This window comes from Scleropages formosus, chromosome 6 (assembly GCF_900964775.1).
Source record: "Scleropages formosus chromosome 6, fSclFor1.1, whole genome shotgun sequence".
NCBI lineage: Eukaryota > Metazoa > Chordata > Actinopteri > Osteoglossiformes > Osteoglossidae > Scleropages > Scleropages formosus.
This window is the reverse complement of record NC_041811.1, coordinates 33,595,593-33,611,043: the sequence shown is the minus strand read 5'-3', so window position 1 is coordinate 33,611,043 and position 15,451 is coordinate 33,595,593. Positions and strand designations below refer to the sequence as shown.

The 15,451-nt window shown below is 49.6% G+C and overlaps 1 protein-coding gene across 1 annotated transcript in view; it reads right to left on the bottom strand.

The window, feature by feature from the left end:
* Positions 1-214: 214 nt before the first annotated feature.
* pxna (paxillin a) overlaps positions 215-15,451 on the bottom strand; it is a 28,099-nt gene continuing 12,862 nt past the window's right edge. The window contains exons 2-11 of the mRNA XM_018752741.2: positions 10,729-10,937; positions 10,537-10,622; positions 10,018-10,157; positions 9,560-9,743; positions 8,975-9,122; positions 4,063-4,227; positions 3,687-3,860; positions 2,452-2,533; positions 1,989-2,137; positions 215-1,153 (exon numbers count right to left, since the gene is read on the bottom strand). Of these exons, the coding sequence (XP_018608257.1) occupies positions 887-1,153; positions 1,989-2,137; positions 2,452-2,533; positions 3,687-3,860; positions 4,063-4,227; positions 8,975-9,122; positions 9,560-9,743; positions 10,018-10,157; positions 10,537-10,622; positions 10,729-10,937 (1,604 nt within the window). The 3' untranslated portion in view covers positions 215-886. The remainder of the gene's footprint in view (positions 1,154-1,988; positions 2,138-2,451; positions 2,534-3,686; positions 3,861-4,062; positions 4,228-8,974; positions 9,123-9,559; positions 9,744-10,017; positions 10,158-10,536; positions 10,623-10,728; positions 10,938-15,451) is intronic.

The following is a 15,451-nucleotide window of genomic DNA, read 5'->3' as shown; positions in this document are numbered from 1 at the left end:
TTGTTTGAATAAAACTGGGTGCAAGTGTGTAATTCGATCGGTTTCTCCCAGGTCGGCTTCAGTAAGAAAGTTTCCATAGGAAAAGCTTAAAAATATGACCCTGTTAGAGTGACGATACCAAAAAGTAGAGAGGAAAAGGATGCGGTGTTCAAGGTTTGCACCGAAATCTGAGCTTTTCTCTGGAGGCAGTTGGAAGAAAGTTCCGGCTGTAGCAACTACTGTACACACGTGTAATTGTGTGCATGTGAGATAAAGAGCAAATGCTTATCCCAAAGGTAACCCGATGTGCTTCACAAGTATAAAAATGTGGACTTGAGACATTGTCCATAAGACACGTCCACGTGAAAAGGAGACCAGCAGCGATCTCAGTTTCTTTAGGATTCACTTAGATTCCAGGAGGCGACAGAAAGGACGTGTGATGTGTGTTAGTACAGCATAGTGGCCACGGGGACCTTAAGTAAACCTTGCTATCGGTTCGAACCGCAGGGGTCAGACCAAGTATGAAAATAGCGAGTTTAAGAAAAAGAGCCACTTAACGTGTCTCAGGTTCCTCTGCTGCAGTCGACCTATTCACGTGACAGGCAGAGGGACGTGGCTCCCGTTGGTTAATTTTATTTAAACCCCACCCCGCACCCCAAAAAACCCCACCGCCAAACCAAAGCAAAAACGTTCACTTTAAACAATTACAAATTGCTATGTTCCAGAACATTCCAGTATGGAGACCCTCAGTCACGGCCCTTTGTTCCAGCCAGGAGCAGCAGCATCTGACCGACCGACCGACCGACCGACCTCATCGCCACGCCTTTTCAGAGTCCAGTGCTGATGCGCATGGCTGCAACAAATTCCGGAAAGCCGAGGCTGCGAGGAACGACATTGCCGCTGCCCCCTAGCTGAAGAGCTTGATGAAACAGTTGTGGCAGTAGGGCTTGTCATTCTGCTCCTTGAAGGTGCCCTTGTTGAGTTGCTTCAAGCAGAAGGCACACACAAAGTGCTCAGGGTGGAACTTCTTGCCCATAGCAGTGATGCAGCGCCCAGTAATGGGCTTCTGGCAGCCAGAACAGAGAGAGCCGCGGCGCTCGTGGTAATGGGCCTCGCAGTAGGGCTGCCCGTCGTGCTCGAAGAAGCTGCCGTTCACAAAGGGCGTGAAGCACTCCTGCAACGAGATGCATAGCGGGAGGGTCTGTGAGACACAAGTCGTCCAAAATCAAAAAGGCAAATTTTTCGGTTCTCACCCCAGTGTGGTGGAACGATCCCCCCGGCACTCAGAATCCCTCACAACATTCAAGGAGAGAGTTTCAAAACTCACCACTTTTGCACTCATTTCTCCCCAATCTCCTGAACGCTCAATAAAGGTGTACTGTGTTATCCGTTTAATAATTTAAGAAACCCCATACACAGCTGGTCATATACATTTATATTTTCTCCAAAGCAACTTAGAATTATTTACCCATTCATACAGCTGGGTAATTTTTTTGTACTGGACCAACTGTAGTGTAAGTACCTTGCTCAAGGGTACTACAGCCAGAGATGGGAATTGAACCTGTGACCTTTGAGTCCAAAAGTAGTAATTCTAACCGCTACGTCACCCACTGTCCCCCTCGTGTAACATATACTGGTTTTTACCGTGGTAAGAGACAAATTGACTGCACTCAAGAACCACAAGTTAGCATCCCATTCACTCCTATCAATGTTATGCACTTTTTGTACTGTTCCTGGAGATGTGTCACTTTGGAGAAAAATGTCTGCTAAATGAATAAAATGTACGATAAACTGACAGAACTGCATCGTCAGTGGTTTTTACTCTAGTTTTACCTGAACTTTACAGTGTTTTACAGTCCATTTTACTGGAGCCAATTTAGATCTTCTACATTACTCACAGATACCCCAGCAGAAGCGCTTCCTAGGAACCGAAGAGAGACCTCATACGCGAGCTGGGGGCAACACACACACACACACACACACACACACACACACACACACACACTCACCCTGCAAACAAAGCACTCTGGGTGCCAGAGGGCATTGAGTGCAGAGATGTAGTTCTCCAGGATGGCACGTGCGCATCCGCCACACTTGGGTGCAAACATGTCAAAGTAATCCTTGCGGCAGTACGCTTTCCCATCCTTCTCATGGAAACCTGCATTGGGGGGATAAAGTAATCTGCTCATCAATCTCTTAGAAGCAAAATCATATTGATGAGACTCCTTCAGCCATTTGGCGGCTGTCTGGTCTCGGTAAAGAAAGCGATGGAAACACAAAAATTCGACACTCCCAGGAGGACCAAGCAGAGGGTAATTCGATTTAGTGAATCCCATCCTTGTAACACATGTACAGCTACAACAGTATATTTATTCCATATCGTTTTACTCTAAATAAGTGGTTTCACTACACAACTGTGCACTGAAGAAATCGTCCAGCAATTTGCAGTAGAACAGGACGAGGGCAAGTCACCTTCTGGTCCAAAGAACGATCCACACTGGGCACAGAAGAAATGCTCCGGGTGCCAGGTGCGGTCCAGTGCCGTCACCACTTTCTGCAAAGCAGACAGACGTACGAAGGAACAGGCATCACCAAGGTGCGCAGGCGTTCAATACAGTAAATCAGCATTTATCATTTGGCAGAGCTGTTTGTATCCAAAGAGGCTCAACTCTGAGTGCTGCAATATTGTCTTACAAAAAGCACTGCCATCCTAATGTAATTTGCAAGGAAAATAAACCTTTTGAATTCATGCGACCAGAAATACGTATATTTTAAAACTATATCAGTTCTTTGTAGTTAAAGCAGTGACTAATGTTCTCGATTTTTGTATTAAAAATTTTTAAAGCTAATATGTCCACTATGAGAAAACCGCCAGATGCAGGTAGTGGGACAGCTGGTAGCACAGTGCCAAGAGCTGTTGCCTTTAGACCTAACGGTCGCAGGTTCGAATCCCCACTGTCAACTGTAGTACCCTTGAGCAAGGTACTTATCTTAAGATTACCCAGCTGTATAAATCGGTAAATAATTTTAGGTAGACTAACATTGCAAGTTGCTTTGAAGAAAAACATCAAATAAATATTGACCTTATGATAATTCACGCAGGAATCGACACTGGTTAACCGTCTTACGGACATGTGACGGTCAGGCGAAGTTGTTTAAACAGCCGCCAATCAGAAGCACAATTTCCGTTTCTGCGTCGGCCACCAGAAGGCAGCACATCTCTAAGAAAGGAACTGCGGTGGGGGGGTTCCTCCTATGCCCTTTGCTGATAATGATTAGCTCACAGTTTCCAGACTGAACCAGATCCACAACCTCTTCAAAAGGAGGAGCATAATGGGTACCTAATCTTTATTATTGGTAAACAATCAAAAAGACGCATATAAAGGAAAATATGACAAGATATGACAGGGTGGACTCAGACGCCAAGTTGTCCCAAAAAAAAAAAAAAAACCCGCTGCATGTCACTGTTACTAAGTCTGTTGAGCAGTGAGGCATTGAGAGCTTGGTGATTCATCAGCTCTAACCCATGGCCAAAGTCCATCTGCGGTTATCAGCGATTCACAGCCGGAACAGTGCTAGCCTTGGGCAGGGCAACACATGGGAAGACCGGATACAGAAGGTAGGTGCTATTTACATGAGCGTGAGAGGTCGTCTTATGAACATGTAGGAAGGACAGTTAAAAGTGTGCGAGACGTGTATGTACTGACGTCCAGGATGGGGCCGTTGCAGTAGTGGCAGCGGGGCGAGAAGAGGTTGTGGTAGTCCCTCTCGCAGAAGGGCTGCCCGTCGCGCTCAAAGAAGTTGCGGGAGCCAATCTCCTCCTGGCAGTGCGTGCACACAAAATGCTCCGGGTGCCATGTTCGCCCCATCGCCGTGACAACCTGCAGCGGAGAGTGCGCGCGTCCATTAGAACCGGGCTTGAAAGTTTAAAAATGAACACGTGTTGACCAGCGGGAGGCTGTCATGAAAAGTAACTAAACTTCAGGTGCAGAGTCATGTCCTTTGCGTTCGATTTTGATGTGTGCAGTGCATTAAGAACAATGCAATGTAAAGGCGTGCGTGCGTGCATGACGGCACCATCACCTGGCCAGCGATGGGTTTTTTGCAGGCTCCACAGACACCTTTGGCCATGGTCTGCACGCCGAGCCGGTTCAGATCCGACTGCAAGCTGCCCAGCATGTTGTCCAGCTTGTTCACCTGCTTGGGAGGGGCAGAAGGGGAGCCTACGCCCTTCCCTTGGGCTATGATCTGGGAGGGGGAGGCAGCAACAACATGGGTCAACATTCATTTTTTATATATAAAAAAAAAAAAAAAACCCACTCTGCTGTATGTGTTTTTGAGATGCCTGGAATCATACAAGAGGGATAAAAGCAGAAAAGAAAAAAAACTGATGTAGACAGACCTGGGAACACAATGGGGTGTTTACACTTTTCAATCACAAGCAAAAAACTTGTACACTGCAATACCAGGGTATAATCAAAAACAGTACAAGTTTTTTTTTTTTGAAGGGGAAAAAAAAAAATTAAGAGCACAAGCACCAACTATGAGGAGTGTATCCAATGACACTACCACCATTTACCAAAAAAAAAAAAAAAAAAAGCAGCTCCATCCAGCAGTGAGCGCTTCGGGATGTCGCTGTACCGCGGTGAGTGATTCCAGGGAGTGTAGAGAAACGCAACAAGAGGAGGCATGCCCAGTCACTGGGCCATGAATCCCAGGAAACAGAGGGCTCCCGCGGGGAGCACATTCCAAAGCCGCTCCTTTGCGCTGCAAGAACCTACTGCGCTGTGTGTGGAGGCAGCTGGACAAATGGCAGGGCAGACGCAGCTGCACCCCAAGATGGTCAGTTTGGGTCAAACCTTCCTCCTTAAAGTTGACCCTTCTTCTCTGCTCAATCCTTCGCCCATTGCCTGCTGTGACGCACAAGCCATTTTGGGGAGGATGCAACAAAGAGACCCTGCAGGGAATATGGAAACAGACGCTGCAGTGCCGATTGGTTCCAGATGTGTGGTTTCTGCACGGCTGGAAGGTGGTAAACGTTCAGTTCAGCCGTCAACACTTCTGTCTCCAGGTTCTGGGAGATACTTTCCCCACTCGTGCGACCGACACCTAAATGAACCATTACATTGATTCATTCTGAGAACCTGGGGGGTACGGATACCTTCCGTCACTTTCTGAAGCTCATCAACTTTACTCACTTTGCTGATGCTTTTTTAAGGGCTACTTTCAATGAAATATCTCTTTCCACAGCTTTCTGCCAGAACTTGGGGCAAGTACAGCTAGTAGCAGTGGATAGAGCCGTTGCCTTCAGATCAAAAGGCAGCAGGATTGAATCTCACCTATAGATGCAATACACTTCAGTAGGGTACATGCTGGAAATCACTGCAGTAAAACTACCCAGCTGTATAAATGGGTGAATTATTGTAAGTAGCTTAATGCTGAAGTTGCTTTTAAGAAAAGCCTCAGCTAAATGAGTAAGTGTAAGTACCATTAACAGTGCTGGAGCAGGATTCGAACCAAAGCTCCTTCAACTGGAACAGCTCCAACCGCTCTGCTGCCTCCTCTATTTTTCTACAAGAAAGATCCAACTGGCTAACCTACTAAAAACACACGGGCACTTTATCCCTCAGAAATCGGATTCCACAACCGAGCCGAGACAATGGAAACTCTTGTTGTAGCCTAACGTTGACATCATGCTTAATTACTACTGTAAGAAATACCGGTGTATGTCATAAGCCGTAGAGATCCCACAGAAGGGCATGTTGTCATCCCACATAAATCATGACATCCATGACATCACAACAAACTGGAGCTCCTTGATCACCAGCAGTTAACAGGGACAACAGGTAAGAGCCAAAGCAAGTGAACAGAGAGGATCGTGGTCAATTGGGACAGTTGGTTCTGGGTGTGGTTATAGGAGTTAACCAGAGAAATGTGAGGAGACCAAGGCTGATGGGAGGATTCTAAAGACCCAGAGGGGCCCTTCGACTGCTGCAGCGGAGTGGTTTTGTAGGGGGTGTCCGTTTTGGGTTCACAATACAAGAGGTAGGAAATCTGAGTGATGATGGGGGATGGGCAAGAATTTTCCTCTGTGTTGTGGCCAAGTCTGAAGGAAGGATGATGATGATCTTGAGGAGGACATGACAGCAGTGAGGCAAGTACCAAGAAACTGAGAGGGTGATGGGGGGGAAAAAAAAAGTGAATATGGTAGCATCACAAATGCCTGAAGTTTCAAAGGTGGAAAAGTTGCTGTTGGTGATTGACACCGTTGGGTTGAGATACCCGAGTTCTGTCTGAGCAGAAAAGACCAGGCTTTCGTCTCATCCTCTTCTGTATCCAGTCCTTCATCAGCCAGTCCTGCAAGCTCCACTTGTTAAAGATGTCAGATGAGCTTGCAGTGGGCATGACCCTTTGTTGACCCCCAAATGGCTCCTTAGTCCACCTTAGATTAGACTTAGGTTCTGTACCTCCACCAGCTTATCAGGCTTCAGTACAGACTAAAAGGCACCAGATGTCACACTGCACTCGTGGTCGAGTCCTTCATGTTCAGATACAAGACCAAGGCAGCATATTTATAAAAGGAGGGAGGGAAGAGAAAAGAAAAAAAAAAAAACCCCACTATACAATTCCTTATTTGCAGTGAATTTTCTCTTATATGCAAAAATAATAGCTCCTCAGACACAAAACTCTGGTGTCCAAATGCAGTTCTTTCCTGTACAATACAATCTCCTCCCCTGCCCATGGTGGCCCTGCTGGGCTTGTCCAAGAGTGATCAGCTGCATATTCATGGAAGCCACAGGCAAAGTACCAGTTACCAAGTGCAGAAGTCCATCCAATTGCAACAGTCGAACCCATTTACTGGTACATTAGAAATGGGGTCTGGATGGGGGGGGGGAGGACTGTCCAATTACATGCTTAACTGAGCACATTAACCTGACAAGGTCAGCTATGACGACGTTACTCTGAATCATGCAAACACAAGGGGTGTTCATCCCAACCAGGTCAACAATCAAGCAAGGCTTTGGCACCATCCCTGGAGCATCCCAGACGCCCCATGGACGAAGGAGTCACTACAGGGGACATCCTGCCTTAGCAGAAGGGTTGTTTCAGTTTGTTCCCAGCTGCACGTTCTACACATTCTTTGCTTTGAAGGTGTTCCCGCATTCATGCCAAGTGCCACCTATAAAACAAATTCCATGGTGGGGCCCAATCGAAGTCTTCTTAAGTGTAAAGATGAAACACTACTTGGTCAAAAGATGTTTCCACCATAATCCACCATAAACTATTTCCTAAGGCAGGGAAGTACGGTACATCCAGAGTGGTGCAAGATAGTGGCATCAGTATCACTGAAAAATTCAAAACTGTTGGTCTTAGACTACTGATAATTAACTCCCCAGCAGGCTGTGTCTGATTCATTACTCCGGTAAATGTAAGACCTGAAGCGAACACACAGAGCCCAAAGCAATCAACTGCAGTGTGGGCCTGGCCCAGCTGGACACCACGAATGAGAGGACACAGCACCGTATGACATTTCCCTTCCTCTTCCTGGGAAGTTTGTTTCAGGAAAGGCACACGGATGGGTGCTTCATGCAGGCGAGCGCCCCACGTTTCCAGACACGGACATCCTTTCCACAGCAGCGGGTTGGAGTAGAGCCAGGTCAAGCGAGACGTCTGGGGTCCCAGGGCAAGGCGAGATAAGGGAGGTGTCCATACAGATGGCCTCTGCGAATGATATTACCGCCCCATCCCCCGTTCCAAGCAGTCCAGCTCCTTCCCCTTCTCAACATTCTCTGCCAGGAACTCCTGCGTGTTGCTACTCAGCGTTACGGGTTTTTTGGGCGTATCCACCTCCTCCTCACATTCTCTCTCCACCACTTTCATCGCCGGAGAGAAACATCTATCCAGAAGGGCATTCAAAGCCATTGATGCTGTAAATACGCTGGTGGTGGGAGCAGTAGCAGCATCTCAGGGACTATCAGCAGGGTCTCCTGAAGGGAGCAAAGGGATTAGATGGATTCTGCGACTAGTGAACTGTAGGGGGGAAAATGCCCAAGAGGACCAGTGGACACCAGAACAGGGGTTTCCCTTGGAGAACTTCCAAGGTTTCCTACATCCTCATGAGTGTGGAGTTCCACTGAAACAAGAGCGCAAGGAGTGTTGCAGGAGTGACAACATCTCGGGGCTCAAGCTGGGAGGGTTTGAGACCCTGTGGAATTTTCCAACAACCACCTTGAAGTTTCTGCACTGTTATCAAACAAGGGCTCTGAATGTATGAGCCCCAGAGAATCCGACTGAAGGAAAAGGCCAAACCAAGAAAAGGAGGGGGAGGAGAAGGGAGACGGAAGAGGAGAGAGAGAGGAAAAAAAAAAAAAAAAAAAAACCATGCAACACGTTAGAAGGAAAACAAGGAGGACTGATCTCTTTGAAACACAGAAGAGATGTAGGAAATGTGAGCTACCAAAGCAGAAGTAGATTTAGGAGGGAGTTTCACACAAAACAGCCCTTTTGAAGAGCGGGCTGGAGAGAATAGGAATTCCCTCGCTGTTCCCTTCCGCGGGGAGACCATCCCTTCAGCCCTTCAGTCAAAGCCAGCAGTCGGGAGTTGCAGCGCTCCAGTGCACAGAACCTCTATATAGTTCAAAACTTCTAAAATGGTGCAAAGCAATTCCTTTTTCCCCCGTTTCGCAGAAAGGCTGGCTTTGCGACAACCCGGCCAAGGAAGCTCAAGAGCATTCTCAGAATAAAGGCAAAATCAGCTGCAGTTTACTCACCACACCAGTTCCCAAAAAGACACACCAGTTTTGAAATGTATACCTGCTGAATCCCAGTTCCTTGTCCAGTATCAGTGACGAAGCCTTTGTGCGAGGCCCAAATACACACCCATCCGACACCTTCGTGCCCCCGTTCTTTACTGCAGATACTCCCTCTCTTACACCTCCCTTCCAGTTAATTCATAGCATCTCCCACCATCTTTCTGGTGACCTCAGAGACTCACGTTGCTCTGCACTTTGAAGTCAGAAAGGGACGCCATGAGTTCGTCGAGCTCCCGCGTAGCTGAGGACGCGGAGATTCGGGCCTGCTGCTGGGATGGTGTCTCCTCCGGGTCGCCACTCAACACGCTGTGGACTGCGGAGGGGGCAGGACTGGAAAACAAGCACATGCAATGAGCAGGCTGCTCAAGTAAGAGACCGATAAACATCGGTGGGCAGCCAGATATTCCGAAGTACAAGTGGCAATCAGAAAACACTTTCTTTCATACAGAAAATAAAGAGCCTTGGGGGCCAGCGAGCGAGTGTAGTGCTGTGGTCACTAAGGCATGTTTACTAGGACCGTCAAACATAACACCAACAGCTCTGGACCTGGACAAGGCAAAGAGCTGGAGCAGGGTCTCGAACATGTCAGATTCTTTATGGTAAGTTAAAGCTGCGAAGCAGAAATGAGCACGTTGGGTCTGGCTGGTGCTCATTTTATGTCACACTTCAGAACCTGTAGTGCTCCAGGAGCAAAACTGGTCTTCGAGAAGCAGTAGAAGCTCTCCCGCCGAAAGAGTTTTGGGCAAAGGGAGGCCCACGGAACTTACATGGGGCGAGGCACTGAGCTTTCCAGCTGGTCCAGGAGGTTCTCCACACTGGGCCGTACATCGTCCGCCGCACGACGCTTGGGTTTCTCCACAGTGGACGGCGCTGCCTTGACTGCAGCAGACACCCCATTCTCCTTCGTAAAGTTGCTCATGCCACTTGACAGCAGGGCTGGAGCCGGCTCCTCTGTAGGCAGGGACACGCCGAAATCAGTAGCAGATGAACGTGCAATGATTTACCACACCTCTCATGTGAAACACAACTAAACAAATTCACTCTTTTCTCTCTGCGTGATTCACTCTGACTTGACGAGAAGAGATTTATACAAAGTCTACGTCTGATCTACCAAGGAGCTCTTGCAAGAAGTGGATACATGTGGACAGAAGGCTTCATCCGAGCCATTTTTTACAATGTTTACCTGCACCAGTTCCATCTGTCATTGTGTCCTAACCCACTGTACCTTCGGTGTGAAAGGAAGGAGTGCTGTGCTGCACGGCATTGAGCTCCAGCAACAGGCGGTCCAGCTCCGACAGGTTGTTTCCCAGGGAAGAGCTCATGGTCAGACCTGCAGAGTCTGGAGCTTTCTGCTTGTTGGGGAAACTGGTGGGGGGGGGTTGTGTTTGGAGAGAGTGAGAGTAGTTAACAGGGCTCACTATGGGACACACAACAAAAGACTCGCTCCAGTCAGCTACCGGAGCTTCACGCTGTACCACCAGGAAGGAACCAACTTTGAGGGTCGTAATGAGGATCTCTAGTGGGCGGGCAACAGGCTGCAGAAGAAGCTCTTTCATTGACTAATGAGAGCAAAGTGCCTGAATTACACAGATGCTACAGCTTACCTTTTTTCAAATCATTACACATCTCCAGCTCATCTGCATTTGGGCCACGTTGCTGGTAGAGCGGTACACGCGAAAAGAAAGGGTGTCAAGACTAGGGTCGTTAACTATGCCCCACCCACATGGAAGTGTCTGCAGCGCACCTGTACACGTGGTCTTCCTCAGTGTGCGACAGCGGGGGGCTGCTACTGTCCCGGGACCATGTATTCTTCAGTGCAGAGTTGAAGGACTGGGGGGAAAGATTACGGCCTATCAACGTGCAGATCGTTTCAGGAAGCGATCATTCGGTTTGCTCGACGGGCAAACCCTGGGACAGCAGCGCGCCCCCTGCATACCTGTGCAGAGGAACGCTGCGAGTCTGTAGCGTCGAGCACAGTGCCGTTGAGGGCCTCCGCAGAGGGTGGAGGGGGCACCGGAGGAGCCGGCGACAACTCCTGGTAGGCGTGTCCACCTGTCGGGTACGAGTACGGCGTCTCGTCGGGGAGGAAGGCCGGACGCTTCGAGATGTGGGAGGTGGTGGACTCCAAGTCCGCGAGCAGGGCGTCTGGTAGATGAGTGAGGAAGAGAGAGCTTGAGGGTCAGCACATGGCCTAAAGCACCAAAATCTGGGTGAGGGGTTCAGAACCAGGACGAAACCAGGGCTGCAAACATAAAAAGCATGAGGAGTGAACAGCTGCTGGAAACAAACTGAGTTCTTGTCATGGCAAAACACTAGAGGCAGGTTGACAAGCCCAGGCAATGGGGCTGAAATGAGTGCCCGCGTGGCTCTGCCAAGCTCTTACAAATAACAACCCGGGGGGGTGGACTGTCCCTAGGAGGGGCACGTCAACGCACGGCCTTTTCAACATCCCTTTCGGCTTCTCGTCTCTTGACTTGTGCTAAAAAGCGCAGAAGACAAGAACTTCACGTTCGAGGCATCAAGCAAAAGTTTCAGATTTAAAAAGAAATAAAATAAAAGATACTGCCGTGAAGAGAGTACAAACGGCATTGCCGAGAAAGTTCAGTCACAAGTTACTCGTTAAGTCCACGAAACGACGAGGCCCAGGCTCCACAGGAAACGCAAAGACCTACAGTATAAACCTGAAAAAATGCGATTACACAAGCGCAGCCCTCGTAGTTCCGAGCGACAATTTCACAACACAGCACTGAGAAGAAACAGAGCGGGGAGGGGGGGCACATATGAGTGTGAGATGTGGTCTAAAGTGACACGGCGGGAATAATAATTTCACTGGGAGGATTGAGCGGACCGAGTCTAAATTTCACAGTGCAGTGGAACGAGAGTCAGAAAGGAGGTTGGACAACGAGGGAACGAGAGAGAGAGACAGAGAGAGAGAGCGCGCGCGCAAGTGCTCACCCAGCCAAATCCCCCTGAAGGCTCAGGTGAGTGACCACACTCACCTAATCCAGATCAAGCGCCCACCAGTCCTCCTACGGCAGAGATGAACGTGGAGAAGTGCGACCGGAGCCAAGGCGAGGAGATCCCTTATCTGCGGGCCGTGCCCAGGGAGGGAGTGGTGTGGGAGGACTCAGTGCTGCCGTGAGACGGTGCCCAACACCGCTCCGCTGCCACTCGCCCTCTCTCTCCGAAATCGACGAGCGCCAGAACCGTCGGAATGGCAGGTCGACAAAATATTGGGGCCCTGATCGGAACAACCCCGCCGTCGAGACCGAACCCCCTGCCGCTGCCGGACGACGCGCAACGTCCTCTTCATCTGGACAAGATGGTCTTTAGATGAAGACGCTTCATGTGTAATATCCCCATAAAGCGATCGCTGCGAAACCCGTTTCCTCAGCTGCAACGTGACTCTTTATCACCCGTAGTGACGGAAAGTTATTCAACGCGTTGCTCAGCTCGCCGCGCGCCCTGTTGACGGAGCGCCGTGTCTCTGAGGCGTCTTTAGGCAAACGGAGCTAAATGTTGCGCAAGCGTTGCTCAATGCTGCAACGGAGAGGAGAGCAGCTTCTGGGCTTCAGACAAGCTGCGGTCTTCAGAAGGCGAGGAGAGACGGCTCCAGCTCCATCGATATGCTGCCGGGTTGCGAACGCAAGCAGATCGGTCGAACTCCGGGTTCCACGCATCAACTGCATATACATTTGTGGCCATATATCACCTGGTATCGTAGTGGTTAGAGCTGCTGCTGCCTTTGGACCTAAAGGTCACAGGTTCGAATCCCACCTCCAGCTGTAGAACTTGAGGAAGGTACTTACCCTAAACTGATCTGGTAAAATTACCCAGCTGTATAAATGGGGAAATAACCAAGTACCTTTACACTGCAAGTCTCTTTGGAGGAAAAAAAACTCAGCTGAATTAACAAATGCAAATATAATTTAAGAAAGTAAAGGGTTTTTCTCTTTTGCCTTCAAGTGAGTCACCACATCAGATGTGGGAACGTTCTGCTCAAGATAACCGACGGGACACAGACCCCTTAACCACGTTTTTCTACAGCTTGCCTGCCCTTCATTCCCGCCCATGTCCACCTCTCACACACTGGACTTCCCGCACGGTCCTCGCAGACCCAGGTGTGAGCTCCACCAGCAGGACACCCGCAGCAGCCTCACGGCTCCCCCTACGGGTAGTTTGGGGCACGGCATACTGGATGCGGGGGTACGGAGCAGCCTGCGGCAGCGAGATAACCACGTTTTAATAAGCCTGCGATTTGTTCGTTCATTCAACCGCGGTCGTCGCACGCGTTCCAACTGTAAGATGCATGGAGAAAAGAGGGTTTCTAAATGCACGGCCGCCTACTGCTCCTCTAGTCAATTCAGCAGCTCTGCCTTGAGACGAGTTTGCATTTATTGCCTTTAGAAAAGGGCCCCAAGTTGTGAATCTTGCACAGGACGGGCACCAAACACGCTTACGGGGCTCAATTTTCCCGGAATCTCAAGAGCCGAGTTCTCCTACCCCTGAACGTCAGAGGACTTCGGGTTCCAGACCTTAGCTCTGCGTCTTTTTGGAGGAGCCGGTTTTAATTAACTTTGGAAACACATACATATTTTGCAACCCTAACGGAGCACAATTCTGTAAATCAGACGCAAAAAAATCCTGCGTTAGCAGTGGGTGGTGAAATAAATAGTGGCATCTTGACAGCTCTCTACGAGCGAAGTAAATAAATTCAACGCGCTTCTGGTTTGGCTAGAATATTGGGAAAGGGTCCTTAATACCCTACAAAGGGCGTTTACAACCCTGAGAAGTCTCTCACCTCGCAAAAGCCAACAGTAGCCCCTCCCCCATGACCCCGGCGTAAAACAAGGGGTCCCTCGAGTAACCGCTTTGACACCATTAATAACCTGCCATCTCATTAAGCGAGGGGCACTGTCTGCGGTTCCTGTGGCCTGAGCTCCGGATGGACAGGTCCTGGGTTGCCAGCGAGAACCCGTCACCAAAGTTTCGATTCCTCGAGCCCTGCCGTGGATCCCGCGTTGACCATCAGAACGAGGTCAAGTCTTGAGGTTCCTGTCACCTTCCCCCATTCCGCACCTGTAGCGTGTTCTCCTGCTCCTCGGAGGCCGTGAGCTCACCTGTCGGCCTCAGGGCATTTATTTACCACCTCCCAAGGACAGATCTGGGCAGCGGCGCCACTCGGAGGAAAGGGCAGATTGTACATGCCGTGCTTTGCTTCCTGCCATTGTGCGACAGGGGCTGGGAGATGGGGGATGCCATTCCTCCAAACAGGACATCCTGCCTGGACACCAGCACTTCCTGCGTAGGGCACTCAACTTTTCCTCTCCGTGCTCTCACACTGTCCTGCTCATACACTGGGAAAGCCCGAAGGACACTTTGCAGCTGTATGGTTGTCTCTTCCAGTTCAGTTTTGCAGCAATCACAAAAATATTTCTGTACTTCAAGCTAATTTTTGAAATTTTTGAAAGGGGGGGGGGGGGGGCGTAGTCAGACCAGGCTTCTGCAGCTCTCCAAACACCTGTGAACAACCACGATTGCAATAAAGCTACCAGGGTATTTTCACCACGCCATCTGGATAAGCACTGATGAAAAGCCATGTCAGCAGCTGCCATCAAGAACATAATAAATTGGGACCCGTGTCTCAACCTGTCTGCAGTATTTTCCCCACGTCACAACAAGGCATTTTCACACTGCTGGCAAAGGTACCGAAGTAACGTCCATCTGCCCGCCCGGCCTCCTACATCGAGTGCCCATAAGGGCGGCGCCAGTGAGCTGAGCTGAAGCAGAGCATATCAAGAAGCGCCTACACTCTCTCTCTCTCTGTGTGTGTGTGTGTGTGTGTGTGTGCGCGCGCAGACACATGTGGAAGGAATGGGAGTGCCCGGAGAAAATTCATCATCACGCTTTAAGCAAGGGATGCCTCTAGGATACCTGTGAGGAGTCTTGGGCCCGAGAGGAAGGCAAGACGACGGAATGTGGGCGAGTGCCTGACTGCGAGATGCTGTGGGCACAGACGGGGCTACGCAGCGGCAGAATACCAAGTGGGAAATGCTGTGTGTGTGTGTATGTGTCTATCTGGGTGCTTGAAAGTAGAATGTGAGCAGGGACAACAAAATCAGGCACTCTATCCAAAATGCTTCAAGGCTAAAACAGCATGCACACACACGCACGCACGCACACACAGCTAGCTATACTGCGCTTTACAATTTGGGAGCAGATTCAGCCTCAGAGAAGCAGTTTCTTCCAGCATTGAGAAATTCCCCCTGGATCCATGTGTTTCCAGGACAACAGCCCAGGATCCTGCGAGTCAGCGGAGGGGCTGTCGTATCCTGCCCCCAGGCCTCCATATCTGCTCCATCTGCCCACCCTCCACCTCCTTCTCCCCTCTCATTCTCCATATCTGATGGGCAGGAAGGTGATCTGGGAATTCCTGACATGCCATCGCCTGCTTGGTGAGAGGATGAGGTGGAGGGCAGGCTGTCTGTGTGTGCGCGTGGCTTCAACATGTTCAGTCAACACATCAAACAGGGAAACGAGGATGCCTCCGAATCACGATGTCAAATATAAAAGTATCAGAACATAAGGGCATTTCAATGAGAAGCTTCAAAGATGTGCAAAAAATTAAAGTATACAATTTAATGCCCTTTAACAGAGGT